The sequence below is a fragment of the Salmo salar genome, chromosome ssa15 (assembly GCF_905237065.1).
Source record: "Salmo salar chromosome ssa15, Ssal_v3.1, whole genome shotgun sequence".
In the NCBI taxonomy this organism is placed as follows: domain Eukaryota; kingdom Metazoa; phylum Chordata; class Actinopteri; order Salmoniformes; family Salmonidae; genus Salmo; species Salmo salar.
This window is the reverse complement of record NC_059456.1, coordinates 93880101-93899869: the sequence shown is the minus strand read 5'-3', so window position 1 is coordinate 93899869 and position 19769 is coordinate 93880101. Positions and strand designations below refer to the sequence as shown.

Sequence of the window (19769 nt, the reverse complement as noted above, 5' to 3'; positions counted from 1 at the left end):
TTATTACACCATTACATCAGCGTCACATTATTACACCATTACATCAGTGTCACATTATTACACCATTACATCAGTGTCACATTATTACACCATTACATCAGTGTCACATTATTACACCATTACATCAGCGTCACATTATTACACCATTACATCAGCGTCACATTATTACACCATTACATCAGTGTCACATTATTACACCATTACATCAGTGTCACATTATTACACCATTACATCAGGATCACATTATTACACCATTACATCAGCGTCACATTATTACACCATTACATCAGTGTCACATTATTACACCATTACATCAGGATCACATTATTACACCATTACATCAGGATCACATTATTACACCATTACATCAGCGTCACATTATTACACCATTACATCACCATCCAATTATAACACCATTACATCAGGATCACATTATTACACCATTACATCAGTGTCACATTATTACACCATTACATCAGCATCCAATTATAACATCATTACATCAGCATCACATTATTACACCATTACATCAGCATTCCATTATTACATCAGCATCACATTATTACACCATGGCCAGCGAAGAGCCCGGATCTCAATCCCATTGAGCACGTCTGGGACCTGTTGAATCGGAGGTTGAGGGCTAGGGCCATTCCTCCCAGAAATGTCTGGGAACTTGTAGGTGCCTTTGTGGAAGAGTGGGGTAACATCTCACAGCAAGAACTGGCAAATCTGGTGCAGTCCATGAGGAGGAGATGCACTGCAGTACTTAATGCAGCTGGTGGCCACACCAGATACTGACTGTTACTTTTGATTTTGACCCCCCTTTGTTCAGGGACACATTATTCAATTTCTGTTAGTCACATGTCTGTGGAACTTGTTCAGTTTACGTCTCAATTGTTGAATCTTGTTATGTTCATACAAATATTTACACATGTTAAGTTTGCTGAAAATAAACACTGTTGACAGGGAGAGGACCTTTTTTTTTGCTGAGTTTATTTGTAGCCTAAATCTGGACATGTTGTCAGGAAGAATATCTGTCCTTAACATACCATTATATTTCATTATCATGTGACAAAGCTCCAGTCTCAGACCATGCAGGAGTTTCTAGTGCAGGCTCCTGTACAGTATTATATTCTGGGATGTGCCTCTTACCCGTTGCGTACGTCCAAAGCCACAGCGCGTGGTTCCCTCAGGCCGGCGTTCACCAAGACCGACCGGAAGGTTCCGTTGAGCTTGGACACCTCGATGGTGTCCCGCCCCTTATCACACCAGTAAAGGTTCCCTCCCACCCAGTCTACAGCCAATCCATCTGGGTTACTGAGGGAGGTCCGGTGCAGCACCTGGACAAGAGCCAATCAGAGAGTCAGATACTGGCTAACTGATCAAACAGAGAGTCATAGACTGGCCAACTGTCCAATCACAGCCACAGAAAGGCCAACTGTCCAATAAGAGAGAAATAAACTAGCCTACTGTCTAATGAGAATCACAGACTGGGGAAATGTCCAATCCGAAAGTTGCTAACAGGTCAGTTGCCCAACCAGAGAGTAACAAACAGGCCATCTGACCAATAAGAGTCACTAACAGATCAATGGTACAATCAGAGTCAAGGACTAGCCAGCTGTCCAGCTGTCCTTAGACTCAATGAGAGAGTCACAGACCGGACAACCGCCCTACTGACCTCTACGTTACTGCCGTTGATGTTCATGCGTCGTATCATGGAGCCCTGAGTGGTCACGTCTGTCCAGTAGAGCATCTGTTCTGCATAGTGGAAGTCCAGCGCCACCGCATTGTTCAGGCCCTGGTATCCACACACATACAGTTGAAGTCGGAAGTTTACATACACCTTAGCCAAAAGCATATAAACTCAGTTTCACAATTCCCTGTCTTAGGTCAGTTAGGATCACCACTTTATTTTAAGAATGTGAAATGTGAGAATAATAGTAGAGAGAATTATTTATTTCAGCTTTAATTTCTTTCATCACATTCCCAGTGGGTCAGAAGTTTACATACACTCAATTAGTATTTGGTAGCATTGCCTTTAAATTGTTTAACTTAGGTCAAACGTTTCGGGTAGCCTTCCACAAGCTTCCCACAATAAGTAGGGTGAATTTTGGTCCATTCCTCCTGACAAAGCTGGTGTAAATGAGTCAGGTTTGTAGGCCTCCTTGCTCGCACACGCTTTTTCACTTCTGCCCACAAATTGTCTATAGGATTGAGGTCAGGGCTTTGTGATGGCCACTCCAATACCTTGACTTTGTTGTCCTTAAGCCATTTTGCCACAGCTTTGGAAGTATGCTTGGGGTCATTGTCCATTTGAAAGACCCATTTGCGACCAAGCTTTAACTTCCTGAATGATGTCTTCAGATGTTGCTTCAATATAACCACATAATTTTCCTGCCTCTTGATGCCATTGCGAAGTGCACCAGTCCCTCCTGCAGCAAAGCACCCCCACAACATGATGCTGACACCCCCATGCTTCACGGTTGGGATGGTGTTCTTCGGCTTGCAAGCCTCCCACTTTTTCCTCCAAACATAACAATGGTCATTATGGTCAAACAGTTCTATTTTTTGTTTCATCAGTCCAGAGGACATTTCTCCAAAAAGTACGATCTTTGTCCCCATGTGCAGTTGCAAACCGTAGTCTGTTTTTTTATGGCGGTTTTGGAGCAGTTGCTTCTTCCTTGCTGAGCGGTCTTTCAGGTTATGTCGATATAGGACTCGTTTTACTGTGGATATAGATCATTTTGTACCTGTTTCCTCCAGCATCTTCACAAAGTCCTTTGCTGTTGTTCTGGGATTGATTTGCACTTTTCGCACCAAAGTACGTTCATCTCTAGGAGACAGAACGCGTCTCCTTCCTGAGCGGTATGACGGCTGAGTGGTCCCATGGTGTTTATACTTGCGTACTATTGTTTGTACAGATGAACGTGGTGCCTTCTGGCATTTGGAAATTGCTCCCAAGGATGAACCAGACTTGTGGAGGTCTACAATTTATTTTCTGAGGTCTTGGCAGATTTCTTTTGATTTTCGCATGATGTCAAGCAAAGAGGCACTGAGTTTGAAGGTAGGCCTTGAAATACATCCACAGGTACACCTCCAATTGACTCAAATTATGTCAATTAGCCTATCAGAAGCTTATAAAGCCATGTCATCATTTTCTGGAATTTTCCAAGCTGTTTAAAGGCACAGTCAACTTAGTGTATGTAAATTTCTGCCCCACTGGAATTGTGATACAGTGAATTATAAGTGAAATAATCTGTCTGTAAACAATTGTTGGAAAAATTACTTGTGTCATGCACAAAGTAGATGTCCTAACTGACTTGCCAAAACTATAGTTTGTTAACAAGAAATTTGTGGAGTGGTTGAAAAACGAGTTTTAATGACTCCAACCTAAGTGTATGTAAACTTCCGACTGCAACCGTACATTTTAAATTGGTTATTTGGATCCACAAATTACACATGCATTCATTTTGAACTCTAATTATATTTCATTTGCAAAGGATCCAAACTTTCCAAAGATCATGCTTTGGATGTATATAATGTCTGGGCACCTAGTCATGGAAACAACAATCATAGTCCCCTTCAGTTCGCCAAGCATACACACTGGAATACACGCACATGCACGCAAACACAAGACATACACATTCACACGACATGATACAGGATACATCCGGTATCCCTATCACTGATAATGAATAATCATAAAAACTGACACATGGTTAACATTTAGCTCATTGTTCCCACACAGTGCATGTTGTCCCACCTGTTTTATCAGGGTATAGTTGGAACCATCCAGGCCCAGCTTCCTCAGGTAGTACCGATTAGCAAAGATCAGGAACGGCTCCTCATCTGTAGAGAGACAAACAGATTGGGTAAAGGGGCTTTGTTCATGGTTGAACTTGTCACAAAGAAATACATATTTTTTTTACCAGCTAAGTTGACTGAGAACACATACTCATTTACAGCAATGACCTGGGGACAAGTTTCAAGAGAGAGGAGTGGGGATGAATAGGTGGCCATAATGGTAGGAGGGTCAGGTTGGAAATTGAACCACTTACAGCTGGGCTATGTTCCTTGGGGCACGCAATGGAAGACGTTTGAAAACATTTCGTAATGGAAAATGAAAATTAGACTTTGTTACTGGACCTTAAGTCCAAGAAGTCCCCGCTGTTGGTCTTACCAGAGGTGGACTTGCAGATAGTAGGATTGTCAGGCCGTAGCTGGAAGCCCTCCACACAGAGACAGTGGAAGGATCCGTGTGTATTGATACAGCGCTGGGTACAGGGGTAGGACATGGTACACTCATCTATATCCACACATGTCTTCCCATCTCGCTTCAGCTGGAAACCAGGAAGACACCTGCACTGTAGGGACCCAGGGGACAAGCAGACAACATGTCAATACAGTAGAACACTGTAGGGACCCAGGGGACACACAGACAACATGTCAATACAGAAGAACACTGTAGAGACCCAGGGGACACACAGACAACATGTCAATACAGTAGAACACTGTAGAGACCCAGGGGACACACAGACAACATGCCAATACAGTAGAACACTGTAGAGACCCAGGGGACACACAGACAACATGTCAATACAGTAGAACACTGTAGAGACCCAGGGGACACACAGACAACATGTCAATACAGTAGAACACTGTAGGGACCCAGGGGACAAGCAGACAACATGTCAATACAGTAGAACACTGTAGAGACCCAGGGGACACACAGACAACATGTCAATACAGTAGAACACTGTAGAGACCCAGGGGACACACAGACAACATGTCAATACAGTAGAACACTGTAGAGACCCAGGGGACACACAGACAACATGTCAATACAGTAGAACATGCTGTAGAGACCAGGGGATTCACACAGACAACATGTCAATACAGTAGAACACTGTAGAGACCCAGGGGACACACAGACAACATGTCAATACAGTAGAACACTGTAGAGACCCAGGGGACACACAGACAACATGTCAATACAGTAGAACACTGTAGAGACCCAGGGGACACACAGACAACATGTCAATACAGTAGAACACTGTAGGGACCCAGGGGACACACAGACAACATGTCAATACAGTAGAACACTGTAGAGACCCAGGGGACACACAGACAACATGTCAATACAGTAGGTCAGTGCTGTACCAGCAGATTCACACTCTTCACCAACAGTTCAGGTAGAGCAGACAACTGAACTACAGGAGGGTGATGAGACTGAACTACAGGAGGGTGATGAGACTGAACTACAGGAGGGTGATGAGACTGAACTACAGGAGGGTGATGAGACTGAACTACAGGAGGGTGATGAGACTGAACTACAGGATGGTGATGAGACTGAACTACAGGAGGGTGATGAGACTGATCTACAGGAGGGTGATGAGACTGAACTACAGGAGGCTGATGAGACTGATCTACAGGAGGGTGATGAGACTGAACTACAGGAGGGTGATGAGACTGAACTACAGGAGGCTGATGAGACTGAACTACAGGAGGGTGATGAGACTGATCTACAGGAGGCTGATGAGACTGATCTACAGGAGGCTGATGAGACTGATCTACAGGAGGCTGATGAGACTGATCTACAGGAGGCTGATGAGACTGAACTACAGGAAGGTGATGAGACTGAACTACAGGAGGGTGATGAGACTGAGCTACAGGAGGGTGATGAGACTGAGCTACAGGAGGGTGATGAGACTGAGCTGGAGGGATTTGATTATGTTGCAGAATCTCCAGGTTGTATTACACTGGTAGAAATATTGCAAACGTGCACACAAGCTACATGCAGACACACACACACGCCCCTTACCTTGAAACCTATATTGAGGTCCTCACAGAGCTGGGAGCAGCCACTCTGCTTGCTGTTGAGACACTCGTTGATGAAGCAGTTGAGTTCGTCAGAGCCGTCACCACAGTCGTCATTACGGTCACACAGCAATGTCTCGTTAAGACACTTCCCGTTACGACACAAGTAGGCAGACTCATTACACTTCCTCTCTGTTAATGGAAGAAGCTCAATTTAGGTTCTGCAGACTGAATAACTGATAGATCAAACTAGTAAGGTTACTCTACTGCAATGGCCAGAGAGAACATGAATGTGTCTGAGTCAAACTTCAATGGCTTTTTTCATTCCTTACTAAAACTAAACCTGCCAAGAAGGATGCTATGGTATTTTATGGTGAAGCCATAGGCAATTACATTTGTTAACAATGCAACAACAATATTACACACAAAAGCTGTGATATTCTGTACTGTGCATGTCTACAGTACATATGTAAACCACAGTGTGTCCTTCTGTCTGTGTGTGTGTGTGTGTGTGTGTGTCTGACCTGAGTCTGTGCAGTGGGGGTTCTTGGGTGCCTCGTCTGAGTGGTCCTGACAGTCAAACTCTCCGTCACACTCCCAGACCTTCTGGTTGAGGCAGCGGCCGTTGGTACAGCGGAACTCCCCTGGCCCACACGTTGGGTACTCTACAGAACAGTACCACAATCACAAGTGTATTTTGAGGGTACATTAGTTTAAATACATTTGTAACCAGGGGAACAGAAATATATTTTTTGGAGAGTGCAGGACGAGAGATGGGAAGAGACAGCACTGAGGCATTGTAACGCCCTGGCCATAGAGAGGGGTTTTTTGTTCTTTATTTTGGTTAGGCCAGGGTGTTACATTGTGTGGGCGTTCTATGTTCCTTTTTCCATGTTTTTTTTTTTTTTTTTTTGGGCCGTGTGTGGCTCCCAATCAGGGACAGCTGAAGTTCGTTGTTGCTGAATGGGAGTTACACATAAGGAGCATGTTTTTCCTTTGGGTTTTGTGGGTAATTGTTTCTGTTGAGTGTTTTGCACCTGACAGGACTGTTTGGCTGTCAGTTTTCTTGTTTTGTGTAGTGTTCTTTAGTGAATTAAACTTCAATGATGAACACTAACTCCGCTGCACCTTGGTCTACTCTCTCTTCAGACAGCCGTTACAGGCATTTAACCCCGTTCTCTCTGTCCATCTCTCATTTAACCCCGTTCTCTCTGACCATCTCTCATTTAACCCCGTTCTCTCTGCCCATCTCTCATTTAACCCCGTTCTCTCTGACCATCTCTCATTTAACCCCGTTCTCTCTGCCCATCTCTCATTTAACCCCGTTCTCTCTGTCCGTCTCTCATTTAACCCCGTTCTCTCTGTCCGTCTCTCATTTAACCCCGTTCTCTCTGCCCATCTCTCATTTAACCCCGTTCTCTCTGCCCATCTCTCATTTAACCCCGTTCTCTCTGACCGTCTCTCATTTAACCCCGTTCTCTCTGCCCATCTCTCATTTAACCCCGTTCTCTCTGACCATCTCTAATTTAACCCCGTTCTCTCATTTAACCCCGTTCTCTCTGACCATCTCTCATTTAACCCTGTTCTCTCTGACCATCTCTCATTTAACCCCGTTCTCTCTCCCCATCTCTCATTTAACCCCGTTCTCTCTCCCCATCTCTCATTTAACCCCGTTCTCTCATTTAACCCCACTCTCTCTGACCATCTCTCATTTAACCCCGTTCTCTCTACCCATCTCTCATTTAACCCCGTTCTCTCTGCCCATCTCTCATTTAACCCGTTCTCTCTGCCCATCTCTCTTTTAACCCCGTTCTCTCTGCCCATCTCTCATTTAACCCCGTTCTCTCTGCCCATCTCTCATTTAACCCTGTTCTCTCTGCCCATCTCTCATTTAACCCCATTCTCTCTGCCCATCTCTCATTTAACCCCGTTCTCTCTGCCCATCTCTCATTTAACCCCGTTCTCTCTGCCCATCTCTCATTTAACCCCGTTCTCTCTGCCCAATCTCTCATTTAACCCGTTCTCTCTGTCCATCTCTCATTTAACCCCGTTCTCTCTGCCCATCTCTCATTTAACCCCGTTCTCTCTGACCATCTCTCATTTAACCCCGTTCTCTCTGCCCATCTCTCATTCAACCCCGTTCTCTCTGCCCATCTCTCATTTAACCCTGTTCTCTCTGTCCATCTCTCATTTAACCCCGTTCTCTCTGCCCATCTCTCATTTAACCCCGTTCTCTCTGCCCATCTCTCATTTAACCCCGTTCTCTCTGTCCATCTCTCATTTAACCCCGTTCTCTCTGCCCATCTCTCATTTAACCCCGTTCTCTCTGTCCATCTCTCATTTAACCCCGTTCTCTCTGCCCATCTCTCATTTAACCCCGTTCTCTCTGACCATCTCTCAATTAACCCCGTTCTCTCTGTCCATCTCTCCATAGGCCTTTCTCCTCTCCTCTGTTATCATGCTGCATCACAAACACTCACCACACTCTGGTGACTCGTCTGATCCGTCGGAGCAGTCCATGTCATGGTCACACACAAAGTGCTTGGGGATACAATGTCTGTTCTGACACATGAACTCATTCTCATCACAGGTGTTGTTGTACACTGACAGAGAGAGAGAGAGAGAGACAGAGAGAGACAAAGAGAGACAGACAGAGACAGACAAAGAGAGACAGACAGAGACAGACAAAGAGAGACAGAGAGAGACAGAGAGAGAGAGAGACAGACAGACAGACAGACAGACAGACAGACAGAAAGAGAGAGAAAAAGAAGAGATAAAGAGACAGAGAAAGGGTTAGCAAACAGAGGGTATTGCAAGAATGAATGATACATACCCTTAGCAGTCTAACAATAGTCTGCAGATTCTGCCTATTTACGTCTCTGCTAATAAAATCATTAAGATGAATCATAAAAAGACAATAGAAGTCTCATGTCTTCATCTATTAATTCATATTAATTCATCTATTAATACCCCAGTGGAATGTTGTAGTTTATAGTTGGCTGTATTATCCAAACCCAATAGAGACGTGTGATTGAAATGAGTCTTATGAGTGATTTAGTGGAAGTGTTTAACGTGTCCTCCTCCTTCTCACAGCAGCCAGCCTTGATGGTTACCAGTCATATAGACACAGTAAGTTACAATATCCAGTTCAGATCAACTGTGTTGATTATTAGGACTTTTGTGGGCGTGTTGCCATTGTCCTCACGCTACTCACAGCAGAGAAAAACAAATGCTGTTGCTATCTCACCAAACCAAAGAGCATGAACAGAACTGTAGAAGACTCCCAACTCACAGCAGCCAGCCTTGATGCTCTCGTCTGCCCCGTCCAGACAGTCCTTGTCCCCGTCACACTTCCAGCGCTGAGGGACACACACATGAGTGCCGGGACACTGGAACGCCTCCGGGCTGCACGTCTTAGTTTCTATGGCAACGTAGGCGATATGAACATGTTAGATAACTGTAGACTAGTAGTCATAAATGAAATGAAATCGATCAACAGATTTTTATTGATCTATTAATTGACAAGGTAGACAGCTGTGTCTGATATGGGCCATAGATCATATAGGTGTGGGATGAGTCACTCACTGCATCTGTCGTCCTCGTCAGATTTGTCACCACAGTCGTTGGCACCATCACACACCCAGTGGTTAGAGATACAGCGATGGTTCCCACACTCAAACTCAGTGGACGTACAGAACTTATCTGCAAAGACAGAGGAACATTTTTATTAAATGTAATCTGGGTTACATTTGTTTCAGAATACATTTATCACCAAATTTACCACCATATATTGAAATTACTTATTTGAATGAACTATTCAACTTCCCGTGCTTGTTGTGTTTATCTATTGAAAACACTGTTTTGATCTTTGTGTCACTACAGTACAGTTCAAAGTTGTTTATTACATCAGCTAAGGGAATGGGGGAAGGACAGAAGGTATCTTGGTCAAGTAGACTGACCACAGTGGGTCTCGTCAGCTCCGTTCTCACAGTCGTTCTCCTTGTCACAGGTCCAGCTCATAGGGATACAGCGACCACTGGGGCACGCAAAGAAGTTCACTGGGCACTTCAGCTTCTTCTTGTCTGGTAGAGAGTGTAAATAATAATAAAAAATAACAGTTTTTAATATCGTATAAAGTTCTGCTATGAGTCAGACATGTGGTACAAATAGCTATGCTTTGTTGCCTGCGCAATGTAACTAATAGAATAGCCCCAAAAGTGCAACCCACCCATTTTGGCACTCCCAGGCAGGCTAAAGCAAATGCTCAAAGTGTTTGAAAGAAAACACATACTATTTGAACCCATGAAAGAATGATTTGCTGAACAAAAGGCCCTAAAAGGAGAAAGGCAAGATCTGTCTGTCTGTCTGTTACCTGGGCAGTTCCTCTCGTCTGAGAAGTCTCCACAGTCGTTGTTACCGTCACACTTCCAGGAAGGCAGGTAGCACAGCGTGGTCTTCCCACAGCTCTGGAAAGTCGCCCCCTTCACCCCCAGACGGAAGTAGCGAGAACAGTCAGTTGGCACTGGGGAGGAGGGACATTATACATCAGTGGCATTCAGTGGGGTAAAGTACTTCAGTAAAAATACTTTAAAGTACTACGTAAGTAGTTTTTGGGGGGTATCTGTACTTTACTATTTATATTTTTGACAACTTTTGCTTTTTACTCCATACATTTTCCCCATACTTGTTACATTTCGAATGCTTCGCAGGACAGGAAAATGGTCCAATTCACACACGTATCAAGAGAACATCCCTGGTCATCCTACTGCCTCTGATCTGGAGGACTCACTAAACAGAGAACATCCCTGGTCATCCTACTGCCTCTGATCTGGCGGACTCACTAAACAGAGAACATCCCTGGTCATCCCTACTGCCTCTGATCTGGAGGACTCACTAAACAGAGAACATCCCAGGTCATTCCTACTGCCTCTGATCTGGAGGACTCACGAAACAGAGAACATCCCAGGTCATTCCTACTGCCTCTGATCTGGAGGACTCACTAAACAGAGAACATCCCTGGTCATCCCTACTGCCTCTGATCTGGCGGACTCACTAAACAGAGAACATCCCTGGTCATCCTACTGCCTCTGATCTGGAGGACTCACTAAACAGAGAACATCCCTGGTCGTCCCTACTGCCTCTGATCTGGAGGACTCACTAAACAGAGAACATCCCTGGTCATCCCTACTGCCTCTGATCTGGAGGACTCACTAAACAGAGAACATCCCTGGTCATCCTACTGCCTCTGATCTGGAGGACTCACTAAACAGAGAACATCCCTGGTCATCCCTACTGCCTCTGATCTGGAGGACTCACTAAACAGAGAACATCCCTGGTCATCCCTACTGCCTCTGATCTGGAGGACTCACTAAACGCAAATGCTTTGTTTGTAAATGATGTCTGGGTTGGAGTATGCCCCTGGCTATCCATAAATAAAAATAAAAGCGTGGTGTCTGGTTTTCTTAATATAAGGAATGTGAAATGATTTATACTTTTACTTTGATACTTAAGTGTATTTTAGCAATTACAGTTACTTTTGATACTGAAGTATATAAAAAACCAAATACTTTGACTTTTACTCAAGTAATATTTTACTGGGTGACTTTTACTTAAGTCATTTTCTATTAGGGTATCTTTACTTTTACTTCAGTATGACAATTGAGTACTTTTTCCACCACTGGTGACATTAGTGGTTAGTTGTGGGGCTCTTGGGAGTAGTATCTGTACATTCAACATGGAGTGTATATAAAATTGCATCATATCCCCTATATAGGGCCTACCTGGTTAAATAAAGGTGAAATAATCTGTTTTTAAATAGTACACTACTACAGCCTGGGCCATGTCATAATGCACAGGGAACAGTGTCAGAGGAATCTGATCTATAGTTCTTCATTAGTGATACAGGATGGGTCAGAGAAATAGCTTTAACCATCTTTATTCAACAGATATCCAACATGTAAAGATGGCTTGTAGACTTACAGCAGTTCATCTCATCACTGGCGTCCTCACAGTTGACCACCTGGTCACAGCGGCTGGAGTTGGAGATGCAGCTTCCATCTCGACACTGGAACTCTGCAGCTTTACACAGGGTCACTGGAGAACACACACACAACACAATGGATATAGTAATGTGGACGTACACACACAACACAATGGATATAGTAATATAGACGTACACACACAACACAATGGATATAGTAATATGGACGTACACACAACACAATGGATATAGTAATATGGACGTACACACAACACAATGGATATAGTAATATGGACGTACACACACAACACAATGGATATAGTAATATGGACGTACACACAACACTATGGATATAGTAATATGGACGTACACACACAACACAATGGATATAGTAATATGGACGTACACACACAACACAATGGATATAGTAATATGGACGTACACACACAACACAATGGATATAGTAATATGGACGTACACACACAACACAATGGATATAGTAATATGGACGTACACACACAACACAATGGATATAGTAATATGGACGTACACACACAACACAATGGATATAGTAATATGGACATACACACACAGTTACACTATGACACACACACAGTTACACTATGACACACACATACACACAGTCACACACACAGTCACACTATGACACACACACACACACACGCACAGTTACACCATGACACACACATACACACAGTCACACACACAGTTACACTATGACACACACATACACACAGTCACACCATGACACACACATACAGTCACACACACACACACACACACACACACACACACACGCACACACGTACACACAGTCACACGTACACACAGTCACACCATGACACACATACAGTCACACCACGACACACATGCATACAGTCACAATATGACACACACACACACAGTCACACCACGACACACACAGTCACACGTACACACAGTCACACTATGACACACATACAGTCACACTATGACACACACTCACACACACACCTAGTCACACCATGACACACACACACACACAGACACACTATGACACACAGGACTTACTGTTGCAGGGCAGCTCGTCTGAGTGATCTCCACAGTCGTCAGTCCCATCACACCAGAACATATGGTCGATGCAGCGTCCATTGATACATCGCCTGTAGCCTTTCTTACATAGACGGTTCGCTGCAGAGAGGAAGACCAGCATTAGAAGAGATGTTCTCCAGTTGTCTTACTATGACTAAATTCTCTCTCCTGAAATTAAACTGACATCCAATTGTCTTCCTTTTGTGGTACAAAGATTGAGAACAGCAACACTGTGCTAACTGACAATGTAATTCAAGCCCAGATTCCAAGTACTCAGATTGCAGACATGCATTGTGCAAGCAGACACACGCTCGTACGCACACAGACTCACCGCAGTAGGACTGTTTCTCGTCTGACTTGTCCTTGCAGTGGGCCATGCCATCACAGGTCAGGCTGTAGTTGATGCAATCCCCGTTGCCACACTCAAAGTCATCCACACTACCACACAACGCGTTCAGAGCTACAGTAGTAGAACAAGGAGAGATGGAGACAGAGTCAGCACCATTTATCCTAACCAGACTGGACCCTTTAAATAAATCTTGGTAGGGATAACCCCCTTTTTTACATTTTCGCTAAAATGACATACCCAAATCTAACTGCCTGTAGCTCAGGCCCTGAAGCAAGGATATGCATATTCTTGGAACCATTTGAAAGGAAACACTGAGGTTTGTGGAAATGTAAATTGAATGTAGGAGAATATAACACAATAGATCTGGTAGAAGAAAATACAAAGAAAAAAACAACCGTTTTTTTTCCCACCATCATTGAAATGCAACAGAAAGGTCCCAGTTCTAGCCATCACTCTGGTTGTAATTCCGATGGTGTCCACAGGATGGCAGCAGTGTATGTGCAAAGTTCAGACGGAGAACTTGAAGTATGAGCGAACTAGATGACATTTAGTGTGAAGTCACCCAGGTACATTTGGGAAAAGCATTCATATTACATTTTTCTGCAATAATATTGTCAAATCTGTATACTTGGACTTTGTTTTAGCTTTTCCAGTATTAGTAGCCATATTATAAGTGAAACATTTGCAACACAACCAGTTTTCATAACTTCATATCTCTGAATATTCGTATAATTTTTGTCCAAAACAAAAAGGATGCTGTCGCACAAGGTTAGCAGGTACATTTTGCGACAGATACAGGGATACTCCCGCAAAGCCCAGCTCATTGGCTATCTAGCTAGCTTTGTTTGACCCCGATTGGTGCTTATTTGACAAAGTTAGAGTCGATCAAGTGAAGACCGCCCGCATCATCGGCGTGCCATGAAGGTGTCGCTCTCTTACCAAATTTGCTGTCCAATAGGACATACTACACCCCTAATGATATAGTGAAGTCTGGTTATGTTCTAGGATCTCTGAGGAATAAATATGAATGTGAGGTGACTGGTTGAAACAACGTTTAGGGTTAGATTTTCACAGATTCCTTTCTTTGCAAATTGAACGAGTGGAAATACAAAATCGATCGTGCATGCTATATGGACCTTTCTAGGATATGAAAAAGGATTTTATCTAACAAAACGACACTTCATGTTATCTCTGGGACCCTTTGAAGGATAAATTAGAGCAAGATTTCAGAATGTAAGTACACATTTCATCTTCAGAGGTGAATTTATCAATCCTATCGCGCTAAAAAAAGTGTTCTGTTGTTAGGAGCTCTCCTCAAACAATAGCATGGCATTTTTTCGCAGTAATAGCTACTGTAAATTGGACAGTGCAGTTACATTAACAAGAATTTAAGCTTTCAGCCGATATAAGACACTTATGTACATTTACATTTTAGTCATTTAGCAGACGCTCTTATCCAGAGCGACTTACAGTAGTGAATGCATACATTTCATACATTTCATTTCATGCATTTATTTTTTGTACCGTACCGTACCGACATTTGTTGTTTCTCTAAAGCCTGCGATCATGACACAAGGCGCTACCTGATTTACAACTGTCCCGTTGACGGGACGCCTATCCCTAATTAAAAGAGGAGGTATTGACATGTCCTTGGACTGATCAGATCATCGTCATCACAATTAGCATTTTGCTCAGTGGATTAACACCAGTCTTAAGGTCTCAGGCAAGGTAGCCCCGGTTTCTACTGCTCCTCAGAGTCTGGCTTTGGAAGACTACAGCAACATTACTCTTCGCCCAAATATAGCGCATCCAACCAACGCTCCAACTGTGCCCCGCCCCTTCTCACCTGAACAGCTGTTGTCCTCCAGGAGTCTGCGGTCTCCACGGCAACTACAGTTGACCCTCGCGTCTGAGGTGAGCAGGCACAGGTCCTGACAGCCCCCGTTGTTGGTCAGACAGGGGGAGAACTCACCTGGTGAGGAACAATCGTAAAGAATATTCCTTGTGTTATTATGTTTCATCTTTTGTTTTTACATTGTAAGTCAGCATTTCACTGTTAGTTTACACCTGTTGTTTACGAAGCATGTGACAAATGAAATGTAAATCTTGTTTATTAATGTTCTGTATCATGCCATGTTTTATGTTTTGTGTGGGCACAAGGACAAGTAGCTGTTGCTTTTGTAAACAGCTAAGGGGGATCCTAATGCAAAACCAATACCAATCAATCGATCAAATGTACTTATATAGCCTTTTTTACAGGAACAGTTTTCACAAAGAGCTTTACCGTAACCCTGTGTAATATCAGTGTAAGTGTATTTGCACATGATTAAGTTGACCAATTTGAAAGCATCTTTCTTTCTGTTAGTTCCTCAGCATAAATGCCCCGCCCACTTTTGACCTATGAGTTCCACCACTCACAGCTGTTGGTGTCGTTGGCCACAGCGATTATTCCCATTGGCTGCTGGGGGATGTCATTTCTCAGTAACCTCATGTCTCTGCCCACAAACTTGTCAGCTCTGAGCACGGCCCTGCGGACCCAGTCAGTCCAGAAGATGTAGTCCCCATACACAGCCAGGCCAAACGGATGCACCGGCTCATTCTTCACCACCACCTATGGGGGGCAGTCACATGGTTAGTAAAAAGTTGGCCACACAAAAGTGGTGGGTCTGTAAACAACTGGATTAGAAGTGCTGAATTTGGACCGAAGGCACAATACTCTCACAATCAAAAATAAGAGACCTTATTTCGATAATGACTAAAAAGGAATAAAATGGTTAGATAAGAGAAAATACATCTGCTGATCCTAGGAGTCTATAGGAGTTGACACAGGTAACAGAGTTGACACAGGTAACGGAGTTGACACAGGTAACAGAGTTGACACAGGTAACAGAGTTGACACAGGTAACAGAGTTGACACAGGTAACAGAGTTGACACAGGTAACAGAGTTGACACAGGTAACAGGGTTGACACAGGTAACAGAGTTGACACAGGTAACAGAGTTGACACAGGTAACAGAGTTGACACAGGTAACGGAGTTGACACAGGTACTAGAGTTGACACAGGTAACGGAGTTGACACAGGTAACAGGGTTGACACAGGTAACAAAGTTGACACAGGTAACAGAGTTGACACAGGTACTAGAGTTGACACAGGTAACAGAGTTGACACAGGTAACAGGGTTGACACAGGTAACAGAGTTGACACAGGTAACAGGGTTAACACAGGTAACAGAGTTGACACAGGTAATGGAAGTGACTCACGTAGCGGTTGCTGCCGTCGTACTCGCAGCGCTCTATCTTGTCCAGTGTGGCATCTGAGAAGTAGAGTTTCTCTGCGCGGTGGTCTATGGCCAGGCCGTTGGGGGTGCGGATGTCATTACCGATGATCACCAGCACGTTGGCACCAGACAGACTGGCACGCATGATACTGGGAGACTGCTCGTTCCAGTTGGTCCAGAACATCAGACTAGTCGACAAGGACACAACAGGAAATAGAGGGACAGTTACATGTAGTTTTTATACATAATAAACAGACGGTAATGGAGTCAGTGAATAAATTGCTCCACTAACGGACTAATAAAGTGACCTAACAGCTGCGGTTGACATTTTATCCATCAAATTAAATCTTGTAGTCATCAAAGAGCATAGCTCAAAGGCCGGCAGATTGCGATATTGAGTCGTTTCCATCTTACCGTCCAAACGCATTGTAGGCAGCCGGCAATACACTCGTGTCCCCCATGGACCGGTTCGTACCTAAAACATTCTCACTTTCAGGCTGCAAAGGCGTCGATTTCCTCTTTAACTAGATTTAATGGTGAGAAGGCTGAAAAAAACGTACTTTCTTTAGGAAACCATTTTCCACCATCATGCTAAAGTGGCTAATGCCTAGGAATACTAGTCCCGGATGTTGCGTATCACGTGTAGCAAGTCAGGTTGCAGCAGTCCATTGTTTACTTCTGGCTGAACGCAGGGCACAACATTAGGAAGTAGCATTAGCCACTAGCATGGTCCACAGGGGATACCAGCGTATTGCCAGCTGCGTACAATATGTTTGGACGGTAAGATGGAACCAACAATACCAGATCAATATCGCCATCTGCTGGCCTTTGGACTACAACAAGCATATTGAACCTAGACCAACAAGTAATTCACACCACTTCAATTCTACAATTTATTTATATTTCTTTATACAAAGAACATCACTGCCACTCACTCCTGGCACTCGTCCAGCACAAAGGCCCTGGGGTGGTCATCTCCAGACATGGTGACCACGGTGTTGCGGTCGTAGGCCTGCGGTCGGCTCTGGTCGACCGTGTGTCGGGTGATGGTGGAGGTGGTGTAGCTGGTCCAATAGAGGGTGTCCCAGCCACGGTGGTACGCCAAGCCCTCCACCGAGCCTACATCTGGGGTAGAGAGAGAGAGAGGGAGAGAGAGAGAGAGAGAGAGGGGGGGGGGGAGAGAGAGGAGAGGGAGGGAGGGAGAGAGAGAGAGAGAGAGAGAGAGAGAGAGAGAGAGAGAGAGAGAGAGAGAGAGAGAGAGACATTAGGACAGCCTATTGAGGGAGTGGGACAGTCATTCTTTAGTGTTAGGGTCATAACAAGGTCAATATTACTGTCACAGACCTTGGTGGTTCACTAGCAAACAGACAAAAAGAGCCAATGAAAGAGCATAGCCTGTCAAGGAGGACAAAGTCCAAACAACTACAGTAGAAAAAGGAAAGGTAACACCTTCTGTTCAGACATTTACATGGCAGTAGGAAACATTGTTATATGTCGCTGTCCATACAAGTTAGAGGAGAGTTCACATTAAATAATTCCCTATAGGCTCTTTCAAGGTTCATCCCTTATGAGCTTTTCTCAGAGTTTCCAGCATCTGCTTTTGTCACACCACTGACCATTTTTATGACAATTGCTCAATAATAAAATCCTGGACGTCTGTAACCGTTTGCTCATGGTCAAAAGTCAATGATTACTTATTTTTCTCCCTGGTGTTAAGGTGGATGGAGGGTGGGGGTGTAAATCAACCCTACTGCAACTAAAGACAACTGGTACATAAAGACTAGTGTGTATTACTATATCTAACCCTAAAGACAACTGGTACATAAAGACTAGTGTGTATTACTATATCTAACCCTAAAGACAACTGGTACATAAAGACTAGTGTGTATTACTATATCTAACCCTAAAGACAACTGGTACATAAAGACTAGTGTGTATTACTATATCTAACCCTAAAGACAACTGGTACATAAAGACTAGTGTGTATTACTATATCTAACCCTAAAGACAACTGGTACATAAAGACTAGTGTGTATTACTATATCTAACCCTAAAGACAACTGGTACATAAAGACTAGTGTGTATTACTATATCTAACCCTAAAGACAACTGGTACATAAAGACTAGTGTGTATTACTATATCTAACCCTAAAGACAACCAGTACATAAAGACTAGTGTGTATTACTATATCTAACCCTAAAGACAACTGGTACATAAAGACTAGTGTGTATTACTATATCTAACCCTAAAGACAACTGGTACATAAAGACTAGTGTGTATTACTATATCTAACCCTAAAGACAACTGGTACATAAAGACTAGTGTGTATTACTATATCTAACCCTAAAGACAACTGGTACATAAAGACTAGTGTGTATTACTATATCTAACCCTAAAGACAACCAGTACCTAAAGACTAGTATGTATTACTATATCTAACCCTAAAGACAACTGGTACATAAAGACTAGTGTGTATTACTATATCTAACCCTAAAGACAACCAGTACCTAAAGACTAGTGTGTATTTACAGTTGAAGTCTGAAGTTTACATACACCTTAGCCAAATGCCTTTAAACTCAGTTTTTCACAATTCCTGACATTTAATCCTAGTAAAAATTCCCTGTCTTAGGTCAGTTAGGATCCCAATTTATTTTAAGAATGTGAACTGCCAGAATAATAGTAGAGAGAATGATTTATTTCTGCTTTTATTTCTTTCATCACATTCCCAGTGGGTCAGAAGTTTACATACACTCACTTAGTATTTGGAGCATTGCCTTTAAATTGTTTAACTTTCGTCAAACGTTTTGGGTAGCCTTCCACAAGCATCCCACAATAAGTTGTGTGAATTTTGGACCATTCCTCCTGACAAAGCTGGTGTAACTGAGTCAGGTTTGTAGGCCTCCTTGCTCGCACACGCTTTTTCAGTTCTGCCCACACATTTTCTATTGGATTGAGGTCAGGGCTTTGTGATGGCCACTCCAATACCTTGACTTTGTTGTCCTTAAGCCATTTTGCCACAACTTTGGAAGTATGCTTGGAGTCATTGTCCATTTGGAAGACCCATTTGCGACCAAGTTTTAACTCCCTGTCACGATTCCCACCGACGGTGGCGCCCCCTCCTGCTCGGGTGGTGCTCGGCGGTCGTCGTCACCGGCCTATTAGCTACCACCGATTCCCTTTTGCTTTTCCCTTTTTTTGGTTTTGGACACCTGTGGTCAATTAGCCATTAGAGGGGCTATTTAGTTTAGCTGG

General features: G+C 43.6%; 1 protein-coding gene across 2 annotated transcripts in view; it reads right to left on the bottom strand.

The window, feature by feature from the left end:
- LOC106572662 (low-density lipoprotein receptor-related protein 1) overlaps positions 1-19769 on the bottom strand; it is a 249595-nt gene that overhangs the window by 61655 nt on the left and 168171 nt on the right. For both annotated transcript variants that reach the window (XM_045696299.1, XM_045696300.1), the window contains exons 43-60: positions 17452-17641; positions 16500-16704; positions 15657-15849; positions 15085-15210; positions 13221-13349; positions 12869-12988; positions 11797-11910; positions 10190-10339; positions 9777-9899; positions 9403-9519; positions 9110-9238; positions 8298-8420; positions 6342-6482; positions 5822-6009; positions 4181-4364; positions 3764-3849; positions 1679-1798; positions 1153-1340 (exon numbers count right to left, since the gene is read on the bottom strand). In XM_045696299.1, coding sequence (XP_045552255.1) covers positions 1153-1340; positions 1679-1798; positions 3764-3849; positions 4181-4364; positions 5822-6009; positions 6342-6482; positions 8298-8420; positions 9110-9238; positions 9403-9519; positions 9777-9899; positions 10190-10339; positions 11797-11910; positions 12869-12988; positions 13221-13349; positions 15085-15210; positions 15657-15849; positions 16500-16704; positions 17452-17641 — 2626 coding nt within the window. The remainder of the gene's footprint in view (positions 1-1152; positions 1341-1678; positions 1799-3763; positions 3850-4180; positions 4365-5821; positions 6010-6341; positions 6483-8297; positions 8421-9109; positions 9239-9402; positions 9520-9776; positions 9900-10189; positions 10340-11796; positions 11911-12868; positions 12989-13220; positions 13350-15084; positions 15211-15656; positions 15850-16499; positions 16705-17451; positions 17642-19769) is intronic.